The 19,171-nt window shown below is 37.7% G+C and overlaps 1 protein-coding gene across 1 annotated transcript in view; it reads left to right on the top strand.

Annotated features, from left to right (window-relative positions):
• The first annotated feature begins 11,253 nt into the window (after nt 1–11,253).
• The window catches only part of LOC125229936 (transmembrane protein 272-like), a 46,055-nt gene continuing 38,137 nt past the window's right edge, over nt 11,254–19,171 (top strand). The window contains exons 1-2 of the mRNA XM_048134885.1: nt 11,254–11,329; nt 12,704–12,763. Of these exons, the coding sequence (XP_047990842.1) occupies nt 11,269–11,329; nt 12,704–12,763 (121 nt within the window). The 5' untranslated portion in view covers nt 11,254–11,268. The remainder of the gene's footprint in view (nt 11,330–12,703; nt 12,764–19,171) is intronic.

Genomic DNA, 19,171 nt, shown 5'->3' with positions numbered 1-19,171 from the left:
AGACCCATGAAAGAAAATGATTGAACTAAATGACATATTTTAGATATCATTTAGACGGACTATCTGAAATGGCACTTTTTGACGTTAGATGGCGGTCGAAACGCAGCCTGGCTTTCTCGCACGAATACGAAAGATCGTTAGAGATAGCCAGCCGTTAGAGTAGCACTGGTAGCCTAGCGGTAAGTACGTGCGACTTTCATTCCGGAGGTCGCGGGTTCGAATCCCGGCTCGCACCAATGAGTTTTTCGGAATTTATGTGCGAAATGTCATTTGATATTTGCCAGTCGCTTTTCGGTGAAGAAGAACATCGTGAGGAAACCGGACTAATTCCAATAATGTCTAGTTTACCCTTCGGGTTGGAAGGTCAGATGGCAGTCGCTTTCGTAAAAACTGAATCCTAAAATCTTGGGATTAGTTGTCAAAGCGGACCCCAGGCTCCCATGAGCCGTGGCAAATGCCGGGATAACGCAAGGAGGATGATGTTAGAGATATGTCTGTTGTCTGTTTTTAGGGTTCCGTACCTCAAAAGGAAAAAACGGAACCCTTATAGGATCACTTTGTTGTCCGTCTGTCCGTCCGTCCGTCTGTCAAGACCCTTTTTCTCAGGAACGCGTGGAGGTATGAAGCTGAAATTTATATCAATTACTTAGGTCTACTGTCCCTTGAAGCTGTGAAAAAATCAAACTTCTAAGCCAACGCAATCAAAAGATACAGCCGTTTATGCCGCAAATTTTCGACACTTGCAAGGGAATCAAAACCTACAGGGTGCTTCCCGTGAACTCAGAATCTTGAAATTTGGTACGAAGCAACGTCTTATAGCATAGATAAAGGAAAAATTACGAAAACCATAAATTTTTAGTTACATCACATAATATATTTTTTTAATAATTTTAACCTTACTACCCATTTCCTCATAAACGCGTAGAGGTATTAAATTGAAATTCATACCAAATACTCAGGTCTATAATACCTTTAAGCTGTAACAAAATCAAACTTCTATGTCAACGCAATCAAAAGAAACAGCAATTTAAGCTGCATATTTTGAAACTCGCAAGTACTCGCAAGGGAATCAAAACCTAAAGGGTACTTCCAGTCGACCTAGAATCTTGAAATTTGGCATGAAGCAACGTTTTATAGCACACATAAAGGAAAAATTCCGAAAACCTTAAATTTTTAGTTATTTATAAGGATTACTTAAACGATAAAGAGATCTTTGTCTTAAATTTATGCTCCTCCATCTTTCCCCATTGTAATGTTATGAATTTCATTTTGCAATAAAAATACCATAGTTATGACTCGATTGTCGTAATGAACGAACTTTGTAAACCTTGCAGGTTTGTACGGAACCCTCGGTGCGCGAGTCCGACTCGCACTTGGCCGGTTTTTTTTTTTCTTATCATATATGTATAATAATAATTTTGATCATTTAAAAAAAACAATATTTGTATCCATTGTGTGTTGTTGGCGTAAGTGCCGCCATTTAACCTAGTGTAAGTCAGGTCCCCGCAGAAAACCAGCGCTGCGGATGTCCGCGGCATTATGCTGAGTGGGGGTCCTATTTTAGCGTCTAATGTTTTTTGTTTGCATGACTTCTGTTTTATTTGTACATTGTTGTGGCGTTAAATAAATGTTTTCTATTTTATTCTATTCTATTCTAGATAGCCAGCTACGATAACTATATTATCGTAAGCGTTTATGCATTTGGCTACGTATCCTGATGTCAGAGTACGTTTGAATTGGCTTGATAATGATGCAATTACCGGCCGCCGGCGAGCCGGTAATGCAATCGAATCAGGTATTAACGGCTATGGGCTTTTCATGATTACACTCCAATTCATGATTACTTCCAAACTTGGAATAGTAGCGTAATTAATGCCTCTATATAGATTGAGACCCTATTTTCCTCCAGAGCAGAAGCTACCAAAACTTCAAAAAACTAACATCAAAAATCACGGTGGCCCCACTTCTAAAATCCATCCTTGGGCCCTAAGGACCAATCCTACCAAAGGAAATCTTTGGTTCAGCAAAAGCCGTATTCTTCGTTTTTTTGCCTTGTACAACTGCAACTAACACTCATAGTTAGATGCAGTGATGTCGTTCATTCGAATTTTCCTGATAATCGATGTAATTACCGGCTGCCGTGCCGGTACCGGTACCAGTGCAATCGAATCGGGTATTAACGGCCAGGGGCTTTTAATGAGTAGTTAACCCGGTTGATTGGCGTACACTCGGAAATATCGCAAATGAGGAACCATAAATAAATAAATATTATACCCTACTCATTAGTGTTGTGTTCCTGCCGGTGAGTAAGGCTGCCAGAGCTCAACGAGGGTGCAGTGTGCTGGTGACGGAAGGACCTACGTACGGAACTAATTTGTTCCGTCAATTGTCCTTTGAGTCGTCGGCAACCCGAACCCTCCTTAGAACTTGTACACTCCTTTTTAGGGTTCCGTAGTCAACTAGGAACCCTTATAGTTTCGCCATGTCTGTCTGTCCGTCCGTCCGTCCGTCCGTCCGCGGATAATCTCAGTAACCGTAAGCACTAGAAAGCTGAAATTTGGTACCAATATGTACGAGTATATCAATCACGCCAACAAAGTGCAAAAATAAAAAATGGAAAAAAATGTTTTATTAGGGTACCCCCCCTACATGTAAAGTGGGGGCTGATATTTTTTTTCATTCCAACCCCAACGTGTGATATATTGTTGGATAGGTATTTAAAAATGAATAAGGGTTTACTAAGATCGTTTTTTTGATAATATTAATATTTTCGGAAATAATCGCTCCTAAAGGAAAAAAAGTGCGTCCCCCCCCCCCCTCTAACTTTTGAACCATATGTTTAAAAAATATGAAAAAATCACAAAAGTAGAACTTTATAAAGACTTTCTAGGAAAATTGTTTTGAACTTGATAGGTTCAGTAGTTTTTGAGAAAAATACGGAAAACTACGGAACCCTACACTGAGCGTGGCCCGACACGCTCTTGGCCGGTTTTTGCTGTATACTTAACACAGCAAAAGGGAGTGTGACCGCTTTCCATCAGGCGGCCCGTATGCTTGTTTGCCACCGACCTAGTATAAAAAGAATTGTGGCTCGTATTGTGGTAACCATTGCTAGTCGGTTTCAATCGTTGGCTTGACATACGATATCTTATCTCATATTACTTACATCAGCGCAAGTACATACATAAACTCACGCCTATGTTCCCCAAACAGGGTAGGCAGAGCACATAAAACTGATCAAGTTTCTATGCCACTTTTGGAAAATTAAGAGGTTGAAAGAAATAGAAATTGATATTGCAGGTTGCCAGCAGCTCATCTCAGTGGAACCATTATTACTTTTTCTTCAAATACGTTGAATGCATTATAAAATTAAGACGCTACAGGAGCGAAAATGCTAAAATGGAAAGGAGTCCCCCTTTCAATCTGGGAATTTTAGTTAAATACACTAATGTTATTAACTAGATTTATCGATAAAAAAATTGTCCATTCAGAACAACTCAGTTAAAATATATTGCGAAAAAATCTTTGAAATCGATGTTCCGCTCTCGACTGTTTCCTCCTTCAAAACTTAATCAATCGTAACGTAATTTGACAATCCGAATAACAATAAAATTATCTATGTTGGATCGTTTAGTTTTTTTGGCTAATTGTTACCAATTTTGAATACCACACCTTTTTTTGCGTCATAATCAATAAGTCTGTTTTTGGAAATTTTTGATGGGCTCTAGCGTCTTTAAAAATAAGAATATCAAAAAAATCAAAGCGGTACGTCACAGATAAAAATAATAATAATATGTGTTGCTGACAGGACTATTGTAGCCAATAAGCCTGACATTGTGATAATGGATCGACTGCAACGCCGGGCAGTGCTCGTTGACATCACCATCCCCCATGATCCAGTAAGTACCTAGACTTGGCTCAATCAATCAATCAATCAAAATATTCTTTATTCAAATAGGCTTACAATAAGCACTTTTAAACTCACGAGATAACCGCCATGTGGGATGTTGAATCAACGATATTGTTCCGATAGTCGTTTCAGCGAACGGTCTCATAGCGAAGAGTCTCGACCAACATCTTAAGAGACTCTCGCTAGGTGGCTGGATCAAGGGCCAGATGCAGAAGGCGGTGATCTTGGACACAGCGCGGATAGTTCGACGGTTCCTCTCTTTGCAGCCCTAACCACCGGCAGCTTGGGCCCTGCCCCGCTGCTGGCGGCACCCTAGGTTAGGTTTTTTATAATATGTTTATATGTTTTTATATTGTTTTGTAAGTGTTTTTGTATTTTACTTTTATAATCATATTATAAAAAAGCCTAATCTAAGAAGCAAAGTAAATAAAGATAAGATAAGATAAGATAAGATAATCATTTATTTGTTTGCTACAATACACACCAAAATTAAACAATTAAAACAAAAATAAACAATAAAAAGTACTAACACTACAGAAAAAACAACAATAGCATACATTAAAATATTATGGGTGGGTTTGCTGTGTGCGTTGCAGCAAAAACAAAAGGGTCCTGGCTCAGTTATATGCTCCACTCTTTCGGGCGAAGCAACTGGTAATTCTGCTAGAACCCAGGTCACTAACAGATCGTTGTACAAAAAAAAAATGTAAAAAAAAAGTAATAATAATAGTAATAGTTTGCCTATGTCTAAACGATTGCATTATAGTAACATGACATAAACATAAATTGCAAAAAATAAAATTACAAGGAGTGTGCGTGTGTGTGTGACTGTGTGTGTGTCTGTGTGTGTGTGTGTGTGTGTATGTACACTAAAAACAGACCAGACTAGATTAGATCCGGTAATCTGCAACCAAGTACCCGTATGGGATTCCTAAATTTTGCTTGTCCAGTAGGTATTTTTTGAAATGAAATAAAGAGAATATGTGTTGAAAAAATCAGTGCTCTATCTTCAAAAACCAGGGAGGAAATAGTCGAGAGCTTTTGTATGGATAATTGACCTCTCCTGTATCCAAATTATAAATGATAACCTAAAGACATAATGGATTCTCCAAAGTTGTCTTCAACAACAAATGTACTGAAAACCTACGTGAAACCTTAAGCTAAAAACTTTAAGTATTAGTTAGTGTACTCCAAAAGATTATTCTACAGTGTTGTCCTAATTCTGCTCTATTAAATCAAGCATTAAATAATAATCTTAACGTCTATTGGAAAAGCAGTACAATTGAAAATTTATTTCCTGAGAGCTTGATTCTCACTTAGCAATTTGTTCAGGATCTGATTATCCGTTCCATCATTGTTTAAAATATTTAGTAATGTGACAGACAGACAAACGGGTGTCGCACCATATGGGTTCTATTCCTACCTGTTTGATATGAAACTTTAAACCAAAATAGCAGACTAATAATTCTGCCCTCCTTACAAAGAGTGCAGTAACTCGTATTTTTGTCAAAATTAAGTTAGATTAAGTAGATACATATTCGGAATCAGCAAGACGAGCTCTACTTTGTCTTTGACATTAAACCTTAAATATGGCGGGAACTTGAATTTTCTCTTCTGTGTACATTTTACCAACCATAAGTACAATTAACATAGGTTCATGCATGGACATGTGCGTACTTCCAGTTCTCACCTACGGTGCTCAAACCTGGTCTTTGACGAAAGCTCGGAAGTCCAAACTCGGGGTTTGCCAGAGAGCTATGGAGCGCAGCATATTAGGTGTAAAATTAAGGGATCGGATCCGGAACACCACGCTGCGCTCTAAGACTCAAATAATAGACGTAGCTCGGAAAGCGGCTAAGTTGAAGTGGGACTGGGCTGGCCATATCTGCCGAATGCCGGATGACTTGTGGGCCAAGATAAGGCCAAGGAGTGGGAGCCCCACGAGTCAAACCGGGGATCCGGCAGACCACACCGGCGATGGCGAGATAACCTGGACTCATTTTTGATTGGCTGGCCAGAAATAGCAATAGACAGAGAAGATTGGAAAAAGAGGGGGGAGGCCTTTGCCCAGCAGTGGGACACAGTAGGCTCTGAATAATAATAAAGTACAATAACTTGAATTGGCGCATGGCATAAAAATCACACTTCCTTCACCCAAAAGCGTTTGAGCATTGAGCAAAGACATGGAAAAATTCGGGTCCTCTTGTTTTGGCATAATTTTACAATCAAGAATTCTTTTTGGCATAATCTATATTGGCATAATTCACCTTTCGCATAATCTGTTATGGCATATTTTTGTTTGTCCGAATATATTTCATTCATAATGGTTATTCGCCGAATGGTTTTTATGCATAAATTATTTCTGGATAACATGATTTAAAGTGGCCGTCAATGGAACTTCCAAACAATGTAAACAAACCGCCATTTTGAAATTGTCTCTGAATAATGAATTTCTTCTTGATGCGAAAATACTCTGTCAAATAATGTCCAAATGTCAAGTAAGCGCTCTCCACACTCGCGCGATATTCGATACGCAGAAAGTGTCCACACTCGTGTTCGCGGCATCGGCATGCGTACATGCCAATAAAAGCAGTTAACGATTGAAACCGTCAGTACCGACATTTTTTTATTCTTTTACCTACCTAAACAATGATGGTTGGTACAAAGAGTATTGAATCACTACGTGGTTGGTATAGAGCGTTAGTTGGGTAGCGTGTAGCTGGCTTTACAATTTCGGCAACTTTAGTCCTAGCCCTATCCATCATAGACAATTGTAGAACTTAAAAGAAACAATAACGTCATTTTGATTCGTCATAATAACCTAACTTTTAAACCATTTCAAGTTTTTATTGAAATCTCTAGATTAACTTATTAATATAAGGTTTTGCATGTAACGATAATAGGATCGTTTAAGTAATGTATGGTTTCAGTGGTGTTTGATGAGGTAGTGTGAAAATTCAAGGAGAAACAGTGACAAAACAATGAGATGCCGTTTGTTTACATTGTTTAAAAGTTCCATTGACGGCGACTTTACTGTATTATTCTTGCAGTTATAAACCTAAACTAACCGAAATTCTTGACAAAATGTTGTATTTGTTGAGGTCGCAGTTCTAACCTAACCGACACTCTCTTGTCAGCATTTATAGTATGGGTGGATATTCTGATATTAATAAATATGCCAAATAAAAATTCAAAAAAAAATTCAAAATTCAAAATTATTTATTTTTCAGCAAAGTACACATGCGTAGGGGCCGAATCCTCCTTTTAAGTTTAAAACTTGTATTAGGAGGTATTCGCTCTTTCATACAGGGTTATCTTCAGCGCTTAAAATAATATTAAAGTACAATTGTGATCTTATATAAAATAGGTAGGTACATGCTATTCTCAACTATGTTACATTACAATTTTCAAAGTAGATTTTTAGGTAGTTAGGTAATAATGTTTTTTTGTATCTGAAAGTAAATTTAAAACTAAATTTGAATGTACATTTGAAAGTAAATTTAGGTTAAGGTAAATTCAATATTAAACAGGGTGAACCAGGAACATAAAACATATTATTATAATAAAGATAAAGACAGAGGATTGTCCATGCAAATACTCGCACATGCGAGTCGCACGACAAAGTAAATATATTTATCACGTTTTAATTATTAGATTAACTAATATAAAATAAAATATTTTATACCATGCACGAAATCAAGCATCATATTAGTAATTATAAAGAAAAAAAAAAAAAAAACATGGACAATAGTCATTTTTAAAACCCACATTCTAATTAATAGGTCGGATGGAAAGATAAAGTTGACTGTGACATCTCTAAACACGATTTCGTATATATCTATATTACATATTATAAATTCGTTCTAATTCGTATTGACAGTTCTAAAAAAGAAGAATAAAGAAGCTGATTTGAATACAATTTTTTTTTTCTTTTTTTTTTTTTTAGTAAGTAACAGGACTATTCTATGAGTGACTCAGTTTCATCGTAAGTTTTGCTTTTTAGCCAGCTTAACAAAAGTGTCTTGCATTCGCCGTAGCTCTTTGTGTAAATGTTTATTAGTCTATTTACTTTGTTGTATAGAATTATTGATAGTACATAAAATTGTCTTCGTGCAAAGGAAGTCTTAGCATAAGGTTGTATAATTACGGTATATGGATTACGTTTTCTTAGTATATTTTCGTCAATTTTCAAAGTTTTGTGGACTTTAAGAATACTATTAAATATATAAAGTTGTCTCACTGTAAGCACATCAGCATCGCGGTAGACATCAACAGTACTATATCTTATGTTTTTACCTAGAAGTACCTTCAGAACAGATCGTTGCGCCCGCTCAAGTCCTATGAGTTTAGTTTTATGGGTGCCTCCCCAAATTGGCAAACAATAGAGAACTATGGATTGTACTAGCGTCTTGTAAATGTATATCAAAAGTTCTTTATCTGATACATGTCTAAGATATCTGAATAACCAATTTAGTTTTCTTATTCGATTTGCAGTTACTTCATTTTGCTCATTCCAAGAAAGTAATTGATCTATATGGACGCCAAGGTATTTTGTACAGGTGACATGATTGATGCTTGAGCAAGAACAATTATTGTGTGATTGATAAACGCAATTGTGAGCAATTAAGTTATATTTTTGCCTATCTGGTTGTGAGTTTTGTAGGATAGAAAAAGTTATATAATTAGTTTTTTTAATATTTAATGTAAGTAGGTTGGTTTGTAACCACATCATAACCCTTGAAAGACCAGCCTCAGCATGGGCATAGACTTCATCCCAGTTTTCCCCATGAAATAGTAAAGCTGTATCGTCAGCATACGAAATCACAAGTCCGTTCGTAAGTTGAATATTGGTTAGATCGTTAATGTATGTCAGGAAAAGAGTAGGGCCCAGCACACTGCCCTGAGGCACGCCGTGCGAATCAATTTTATTCATAAAAACAATCGGCGTAAACAGAACGGCGTAAATACAATTGTGCGAATCAATTTTATTCATAAAAACAATCGGCGTAAACAGAATTACGCGAACTTCGCAAAATTTTCGGAGAAAGTAATATTCGTAATATTTTAGATTATAACAAATAAGTTTTCTGCCAAATTAACATTCGTCGAAAATCGATTATGCGAAGTCTGTTATGCGAAAATCGTTTCGGACAATTAAAGTTATGCCAAACAGAAGGAATCCGAAAAATTCGCACTCAACCAGCAAACCACCGTGGCTCAGTTGTTCCAAAAATTCGCACGCAAGCATTTAAGCAGTTTGTACCTAACCATTCCAAATCGCAAAGTTGGAGCCGATATCGGAGTATACGGAAAACAGTTGAATGTGTTTCCAATGGCCGTTAAGGTGTAATTCGTGGAGCGGCAGAATTGATGGCGTACTCTAAAATAATTGATGAACACGGTCGGCGTTTGGTAACAAATGTGAGGATGCTTGAAAGAATAGGGGGGGGGGTTACCATGAAGTACCTACTAAAGCCGCTCAGTTTCGGAAATCGCTATAGCAGTTATAGTTACAATCTGTCCCTCTCTCTCAACCGAAACTCAACGATTTTAGTAGTTCATAGTAACCCCCCAAAGCCTCGACCTTGAAGTGTTGACGTGTTGGAATACTTTACTTCATTAGTATAAACGTCAAGACAATGTATGTCATTTTTGATTCTAGTAAGTAACCATTTGTGACTTCGTATGTACAATAAGATGTCATTTTTTGGGGTGTTTACGCTAAAATGTCATTGATAGAACCTATACAGATGCTTAGCTCTTACTTCTATAAAATTATATAATGTACCTAAAAAAAATTACATTAAATTGTCACCATAAATTAACTGGCAAATAACTGTGATAGCCCTTTTTGGTAGATTTCCTAAATCTCGGCCAGCAATCTAAAGGCTAAATTGGTGAAGGTGGAATGCGGGTTGACTTATCTTCTGGACCTTTTTGTATTCAACGCTTTGTACTTACACCGTAACCTAGGTAGGTTACATTGATTTAAACTAAGACGATTTACACTCATATTAGGAATTAAATTAAAACGAGACAAGGCCCCGTAGCCGAATGGCATTTCTGCCACGCGAAACGAAATCGAAACGCCGCAGAAAGATTGCCTGGCTCTGTCGCGCCAATACACAAGAGCGATAGAGATAGATAGCTACGAAAGACATATTATCGTAAGCGTTTCTACAGCGTTTGTGCATTCGGCTACGCACACAGGCCTGCTAGCTGAATGGCACTTCTGCGGCGCCAGACGCCCACAGAAATGCAGTCTAGTTCTGTCGCGCCAATACGCAAGAGCGATAGAGATAGATAGCTACAAAACACGGAGAAACTAAAAAGCAAAAAATAATAAACCTTTGAATTCAGATTTCTTATCGTATTGCAATAATCTAAACATCCAAATTATAAACAAATCAATTATTTTTGCAGTCGGTACCAGACCTGTTCGTCGCCTTGCTATTGCCTGTTTGCCCCACCCAACCATACGCAGGCTGGCACCGACTCCAAAAATAATTGATTTATTTATAATTTGGATGTTTAGATTATTGCAATACGATAAGAAATCTGAATTCAAAGGTTTATTATTTTTTGCTTTTTAGTTTCTCCGTGTTTTGTAACGCGCTTATTTTTGAAGGCGGTTTTATTTTTTGTTAAAAAAGTTTATTTATTTGTTGATTTTTAGTGGTTCCTATTGATATTATATGTATCAGTCCGAATACATGTACACTAGTGAAAGAATTATCCTTTAACTCCTAACCATTGAGGAGTTGACCTTCCATCATCAGCTCAGCCACATAAAATTATTACCATCAGGCGTAAATACTGGTTTACCTTTGAAAAATACACTGAAAACATTACATGTGCCTATAACATTTGAAGAGTTCCCTCGATTTCTCCAGGATCCCATCATCAGACCCTGACTTGGTGCCAATGGGACCATCTCGGGGTTATACCCGTTCGATCAAAAAAAAAATTTTGAAAATCGGTCCACAATTCTCGGAGATATCGAGGAACATACATACAAAAAAATAAAAAAAATAAAAAAACATTCAGTCGAATTGAGAACCTCCTCCTTTTTTGAAGTCGGTTAAAAAGAGATATTATCGTGAGCCTTCGTGCATTCGGCTACGCATACAGATAGTTTGTTAAAGTAGATCTGACTGTACCTTTAAAAAAACTTGTATTAAACATGGTTTCTAGATTTGTTCCTCTTTATTAACTCTAAAATTATCGTTTTCTAGGTGTCCGGCGACGAGCAACGCCGCCTCTGCGGCGAGCAGGCCAAGTACAACGAGCGCGGCCTCGGCCTCGGCGTCGGCCTCACCACGTACGGCTCCGTGGCCTACCAGCTCAAGGACGCCAACATGGAGGCCTCGGGGACTATGGACTTCGTGTGCAGAGCGGCCAAGATTATGAACAGGACAAGTAAGTAACATAATAACTAGTGTCGGCCTCACCACGGTACACGTGGCGTACCTGTTAAAGGACGCCAATATGGAGGCCTCGGGGACCATGGACTTCGTGTGCAGAGCGGCCAAGATTATGAACAGGACAAGTAAGTAACATAACAACTAGTGTCGGCCTCACCACGGTACACGTGGCGTACCTGTTAAAGGACGCCAATATGGAGTCCTCGGGGACCATGGACTTCGTGTGCAGAGCGTTGAAGATTATGAACAGAACTAGTAAGAACAATAAGATACAACTAGTGGCCTACCAGCTCAAGGACGCCAATATGGAGGCCTCGGGGACTATGGACTTCGTGTGCAGAGCGGCGAAGATTATGAACAGGACAAGTAAGAAACATAAGACAACTCTAGTGTCGGTCTCACCACGTACGCGTGGCGTACCAGCTCAAGGACGCCAATATAGAGGCTTCAAGGACCATGGACTTCGTGTGTAGAGCGGCGAAGATTATGAACAGGACAAGTAAGAAACATAAGACAACTAGTGTCGGTCTCACCACGTACGCGTTGCGTACCAGCTCAAGGACGCCAATATGGAGGCTTCAGGGACCATGGACTTCGTGTGCAGAGCGGCGAACATTATGAACAGGACAAGTAAGAAACATAAGACAACTAGTGTCGGTCTCACCACGTACGCGTGGCGTACCAACTCAAGGACGCCAATATGGAGGCCTCGGGGACCATGGACTTCATGTGCAGAGCGGCGAAAATTATGAACAGAACTAGTAAGAACAATAAGATACAACTAGTGGCCTACCAGCTCAAGGACGCCAACATGGAGGCCTCGGTGACTATGGACTTCGTGTGCAGAGCGGCCAAGATTATGAACAGGACAAGTAAGAAACATAACTACTTGTGTCGGCCTCACCGCGTACGCGTGGCGTACCAGCTCAAGGACGCCAACATGAAGGCCTCGGAGACTATGGCGTTCGTGTGCAGAGCGGCGAAAATTATGAACAGGACATGTAAGAAACATAAGACAACTAGTGTAGGTCTCACCACGTACGCGTGACGTACCAACTCAAGGACTCCAATATGGAGGCTTCAGGGACCATGGACTTCGTTTGCAGAGCGACGAAGATTATGAACAGGATGAGTAAGTAACTAATGAAGCTAGTTTCTTTATCGCTACAAATGCAAATCGTTGTAAAGTGCCTTGAATAGACCTCAAGTTTATTGGAAAGTTTAGACACTGGACTTTTTGATTTTGCGTGAGAAACACATGTCACTCATTCATATTTCTCGTATAGGTTCCACAGATACATACTGTTACGTATTCTAAAAGGCATTTTACTTATGCATAGGTACTTAAATATATGTATGTTTGTTGCAGTACTAATGACCGTCTTCCTGGCTTGCCTGTCGACGTTACCTGTCATCATGATGATAATGGGTAAGTAATTTAATAGTTTTAAATTTGTAACTAACCCCACTAAAAAGTTTGCCTGTTATCTTCAGTTCCGCGCATACTGTACGGCGTTCATCATTTCCCGTAACATACGATATTTTATCTTCCCCGAATCCCGGTAAGGGCATTTATTTGTGTGATGAACACAGATATTTGTTCCTAAGTCATGGATGTTTTCTATGTATATAAGTGTGTACTTATATTTATCTACATAAGTACGTATATCGCCGCCTAGCACCCATAGTACAAGCTTTGCTTAGTTTGGCGCTAGGTTGATCTGTGTAAGGTGTCGCCCAATATTTATTTGTCTAGTGGCAACGGACTCAGTATACTAACTTTAAAAATTGTTCACTTTGTGTATTGCTGGGAAATCTCGTATTCCGTGTAAACGATTTAGATTAGAAACGAGAAATTACAGCAATAGCTAATAAATAATTTATCTGTACAAGTATACACCTAGAAATTCCTCTAATTTTTATCTACAAAATTGCAAATTTTCCTTCATATTGAATGCGAAGTTGAATAAAAGCGCAAATATTTGTTTGAAAAGAGCATGAAAAGCGCAGGCTGTAAAGGAATCCATATACAAAGCCAAGTTGGAAATGCTTTAAAGCATGCAATTAAAAGAGCAAAAAGTATACGAAGTTGTTTTTTAACAAATTATATGAAGTTAAAATGGAAAGAATTGCATCTAGGTAAATACGAGTATAATGTTGATCGTACGACATTTAACTTGGCAAATTTTGACGAACTGGCTCCTAAATAAATGGACTGATTTGGGGTTTACCCTTGAATCACCGACAGACACTTGTTCGAATATTATTTCAAAGACAACGTTTCAAATCCTTTCATTTCATCGACAGTTCATATCATAGAACAATCGACACAAGTAAAATCAAACCGTAGACTTTTATTTCGTAGATAACTTATTCCGAGTATACTTTATATCGTGGTATTTCACTTCGTGTTTTTTCATTTCATTTTGTTTAACCTAAATACAATTCATTACGCATAATATTATTTCAATTATGTTTCTTTCTAAAATTGTACAATTTGTAAACTGTTTGTTTGGTCACAGTTCTAACCTAACCCAAACCTACTCGGTAAGCCGTTTGTTTCTGTGTGATCACAGTTGTAACCTAACCTAAACCTACTCTGTAAGCTGGTCGCTTTTGTGTGTGGTCACAGTTCTAACCTAACCTAAACCTAATTTAAAAGCCATTGGTTATAGTTGTAGGTCGCAGTTCTAACCTAACCTAAACCTACTCGGTAAGCCGTTTGTTTCTGTGTGATTACAGTTCTAACCTAACCTAACCCTACTCTAGGATTTAAGCCAATGGTCATAGTTTAAATATGGACGTAAATATGTGATGTGCCACGATAAAATCTACAATTTGAAGTTTCCTTGAATAGAAAAATCTATTAACGTGTAGTACGACAAATGAGAAAGTATTGTAATAATACATCGAATAAATGAATTGCGATGTTTTGTAGTTCTGCTATTTGAAGTACTTTGAAACGAATCAGCGATGAAACAATATTCGTTGAATAGTATTTATAATAACTAAGAACATTTCAAATAAATAGTAGTTGAAACAAAATTACTCGAAACAATTTTACTCGAACTAAACTTTCGATGATTTGTTGTCGATGAAATGATATTCGATGAAAAGTTTGTCGGCGAAACAAGGGTACACCACTGATTTGGAATTAAAACAACTATTTCTCGTTACTCGCCATGATTACAATCTCCCTTATCACTCTTACAATCATGGTTTTTAGTATTTTAAAAATCAACCAAATTTACCATTTTGATGGTAGGAAGGTAAACATTATAGTTTCATGGCCCTGGCTTATTTCACCACAGTGACATTGACACTTGATAAGGACATTTGAATTCTGTGCCTATTTCTGTGTTGATTAAGTAACATTGTTACTCAGCGTCAATATTTTCTTGTTGAACAGGCAATGAAAACGGCGAAGTGTCACTGTCGGGCGACAATTTGTCACTGTTGTGAAATATGTCACTGATGGGACTAAATAACAACGATAAATAGTAAAGTTGATCGTTCTTGCTCTAAGCTAGAAAACGGTGAAAATATTTGACAAGTAGATACTAGAAACAAAAGTTTATTGATGTCTATAAATCTAGCCTAACTCCATCGAGTGAACAATAAATTTCGTCAGACGACTCAGGCTGATTACATTTCTTAACCTTCGTTCAGAAATTCTTATTTCTTTTGCTGTAGCTATAAATATGTACTTACTAGTGTTTGCCCGCGGCTTCGTTCGCGTTAGAAAGAGACAAAATAACCTATGTCACACACCATCCCGTCAACTATCTCCACTTAAATCACATGAATCGTCGCTCTGTTTTGTCGTGAAAGGCGGACAAACAAACAGACACACACACTTTCCCATTTATAATATTAGTATGGATTTAACTTAGTTGTTTAAAACACTTTTGGGATATTTCACCACCAGTGCCTATTTCTGGGTCGATAAGTAACATTGTTACTCAGCGTCAATATTTCCTTGTTGAACAGGCAATGGACGGCGAAGTGTCATTGTCGGGCGACACTTCTCACTATTGTTATGTAGCTGTAGGTACTTGTACTAATACTGCGCAATGTAATGTATCAAAACAAGACTAGGTACAATTTTAAACATCAATTATTGTGCAAAATGTAATTAATTATACTAAAACAAAACCTATTTGAAAAATACGAACAAAAATCATTATTTCATCAAAAATAACTTTCAATTTGGCTAAACACTCAGTTTCACAGAGAAAACTGAAAGACGCTTAAAATGAAATAATTAGAATAAGCAAGAATCTTAATTAATTAGACAAGTAATCTGCTAAAACTCCGTCAAGTTTATCCGCCGACTTTTATTATCTATTAACTTTCCCTCCTAGTTTTTGCAGGTTTTCATTATTTCGTTATTCTTCTACTAATCGTAATAGTATTAAGTAGGTAATATTTATATACACTTACTTTAAATTAAAGTTTAGGTAATTATTTCCTTCGTTGAAGGTATGAAAAATCAACCATATCGAATAACCATAAGAAATAAAGGAACAAGTTACCGCGTCAGCTGAAATTATAGCTGGAGAACATGAGGACGCTACGGCGGAGATTGATGAAATTGAAGAACAGATGTGAAATTGGAACAGGGTCTTAGAACAGATAGACAGACAGACGTCAAACTTATAGCGTCAAACTTGTGTCGGGGGTAAAAATAAAATGTAATGTTATAGAATGCCTATAGGTAGGGTAAAGGCACCAGTAGTCAGCCTCAAATCGAAAATTCTATTTTCAAAGCCGTCTAATTTGATCTCCAATAGACCGATTTGAATGATTCATGTTTTTATAGTTCAAGAATTTAATTAAGTTTAATTTTTGAAAAGAATAAACCTTAACTTATTGTTCGTTTTAGAAATATTTCGTTAAATATAATAAAAGGGCGTTTTTGCCAGTACTCAGCCCCCTGAGCACCAATATACAGCCTACTAAGTATCCAGTTCCCAGCCCTCGGCTGAATAGTGGGTTCTGTGTTCCGTGACCTCAGTACCCAGTGGTCAACCATGGGCTGACTACTGGATATTTTATGTATGTCAAGCAAATATAGTTAGAAGTGCATAAATATTTAAGGGTCATTGATTTATAGACTTACGTACCATTTGAAAACAAAAAGAAGTCTTAAATCCTATAGTCAGCCGGGGAGGCTGACTTCTGGAATTGTGACATATTTCCTTGAACCCAGAGGTCAGCCGCAGGTGGCTGACTATTAGATTTTGTGTAAAAAAGTAGTTCCCAATAACCAGCCCCCTTAAAAATCTGGTTTTCACATACATTTTTATTATTTTTTTACTTTATTCAGATAGTTTAAGTATTAATTAAGCGAAAAAGTTCTTCCTCTTTAACCAAGAAATCATAATTTGGCTGCTAACTTCTTAGCAAAATACCATGTGACATTCTAAAAAAAAATGGCGAAAGCATATAATGCTTCATGTCAGAAGACTGCACCTCTTTGAAATTGTTTTGTGCTTAATTCTTGAAATCAATTGTAAATCTTGAAATATTTTTCAATTACCATTTAATCAATCTATGATTTTATCAAATTTTCACACCAATTTGACAAAAACTTTGATAATTACAGCCCGAAATGTACAAAAAAGGCTGACCACTGGCGCACGGCTGGGCACTGGTGCTTTTACCCTACTCTATTTTTAAGGATTTTATGCGAGATTGAAATGTGTACTTCTAGCCCAACCTTTCAACATGATATTCTTCAATTATGTATTGAGTTTCCACATAACCAAATGTACTTCGGAAAGGTCATCCCTGTATTTTGTTGTACATTTTCTAGACCCGTATTTACCATATTTTTAGATTACGCGGCTTGATTGAGCCCCGGATTCTGAAATAAAATGCTACGTCCATTTTCATTGTAAAAGGTTTGATAGTAGAAGCAAATATTTATTTTAATTAATATTAAAAGGTCGACCGTAAAGCAAAATATTGTTATATTTTTTTTTAGAATCAGTTGGATTAGCTAAGAATCAGGTAGAAAAAACGAAAAGTCGAAATTGTAAACCTATAAGAGGTTTCGTTTTTATTTTCCTTAATTAATAAAACAAAAGAAAGATTAATATATCGACATTTTATATAATAGTAGCTTTTACCCTCGACTTCGCTCGCGTTAGAAAGAGACAAAAAGTAGCCAATATCACTTTCCACCCCTTCAACTATCTCCACTTAAAAAATCACATCGATTCGTCGCTCCGTTTCGCCGTGAAAGACGAACAAACAAACAGACACACACACTTTCCCATTTATAATATTATTATGGATTATGGATTAGCTTTACGCCGTTTTCACATTATCCGATCCGATATCGGGTATCGGAAGGATTTCCATAGAAAAAATCCAAGATGGCGCCTGTAATGTATGGGATATCTGTCCGACATCCGATATCGGATCGGATAATGTGAAAACGCACTTAGCCCGCAGCTTCGCTCCATACAAACTTCCATCCCCCCATTTTAGGGAAGAAACAAAAAGTAGCCTATGTCATTCTCCACGTCCTCTTCAAATTCAATATACCTAAAAAAAATTTCCATACAATATTTGCCATTTGTTTAAGCATTTTAAATCAAATATATGGCAGTTACGTAGAAAGTGACATGCTCAATTGCTCATTTATTTTCTACGATATATTATAACCTAACCACAAAATTAAAAATTTGAAAAAACCCCGACCGCGACATAGTGGACCGATTTTCATGAAACATGGCTAAGAACACTCCCGACTAACTCAGCTTTCAGGCAAAAACAAACTAAATCTAAATCGGTTCATCCGTTCGGGAGCTACGATGCCACAGACAGACACACACACAGACAGACAGACAAACAGACAAACAGACAGACAGACAGACAGACAGACACGTCAAACTTATAACACCCCGTCGTTTTTGCGTCGGGGGTTAAAAATTCAACGTCGCAATGTAAAGTACGTGCCTAAATATTTTACCAACAAAGTGAAATAAGAGAAAAAGTTCTCGTCATAGGCGCTCCATGAAGAACAATGGCCGTCGCTCACACGCCACGGCCACGCCACGGTGTGTCTGTTTGTTTGTCCGTCTTTAACGGCAAAACGGAGCGACGAATTGATGTGATTTTTTAGATGGAAATAGTTGAAGAGATGGAGAGTGACATAGGCTACTTTTTGTCTCTTTCTAACCCCCCCACTTCCCTAAAATGGGGGGGTGGAAGTTTGTATGGAGCATTCCGTAATTTTCGAATTTAACGCGAGCGAAGCCGCGGGGAAAGGCTAGTGTTTAATAATATGGGCTCTGATGGATCACTCCGTCAATGATATTTGAAATTCTGATGTGGTTTCGGAGAATTTATTGGTATTATTATGATATTGGTATTTTATACCTGTGTGGTGACGGGTTTAGAAATTCACCACCCCCTTTCTTCCCGTGGGGGTCGTAGAAGGCGACTATAGGATATGGGTTAAATTGTGGCGTAGGCGAGAGGCTGGCAACCTGTCACTGCAATGTCACAGTTTCGTTTTCTTTCAACCCCTTATTTGCCAAGAGTGGCACTGAAGCTTTAGTAGTTTCATGTGCTCTGCCTACCCCTTTATAGCACACAGGCGTGATTGTATGTATGTTTATGATATAGGCAAATGGATAGATGGATAGCCTGATGGTAAACGATTAGCTGCCCATGCAATTCAAACTGTAACAAACTGGAAATGGCATTAGTTACCCACTCAGAGTTCCATCAAAAACCCTCGGAGCGTTGCTAGCTGAAATTATTTTTCCCCTCACTAGCTCGGAAACACGTGTTTTGTCCTTTAATACCAGCGGGTAAAAAC

Source organism: Leguminivora glycinivorella, chromosome 9, assembly GCF_023078275.1.
Source record: "Leguminivora glycinivorella isolate SPB_JAAS2020 chromosome 9, LegGlyc_1.1, whole genome shotgun sequence".
NCBI classification, from domain to species: Eukaryota; Metazoa; Arthropoda; class Insecta; order Lepidoptera; family Tortricidae; genus Leguminivora; species Leguminivora glycinivorella.
Note: the sequence above shows the minus strand (reverse complement) of the source record. Positions and strands in the feature narration are given on the sequence as shown.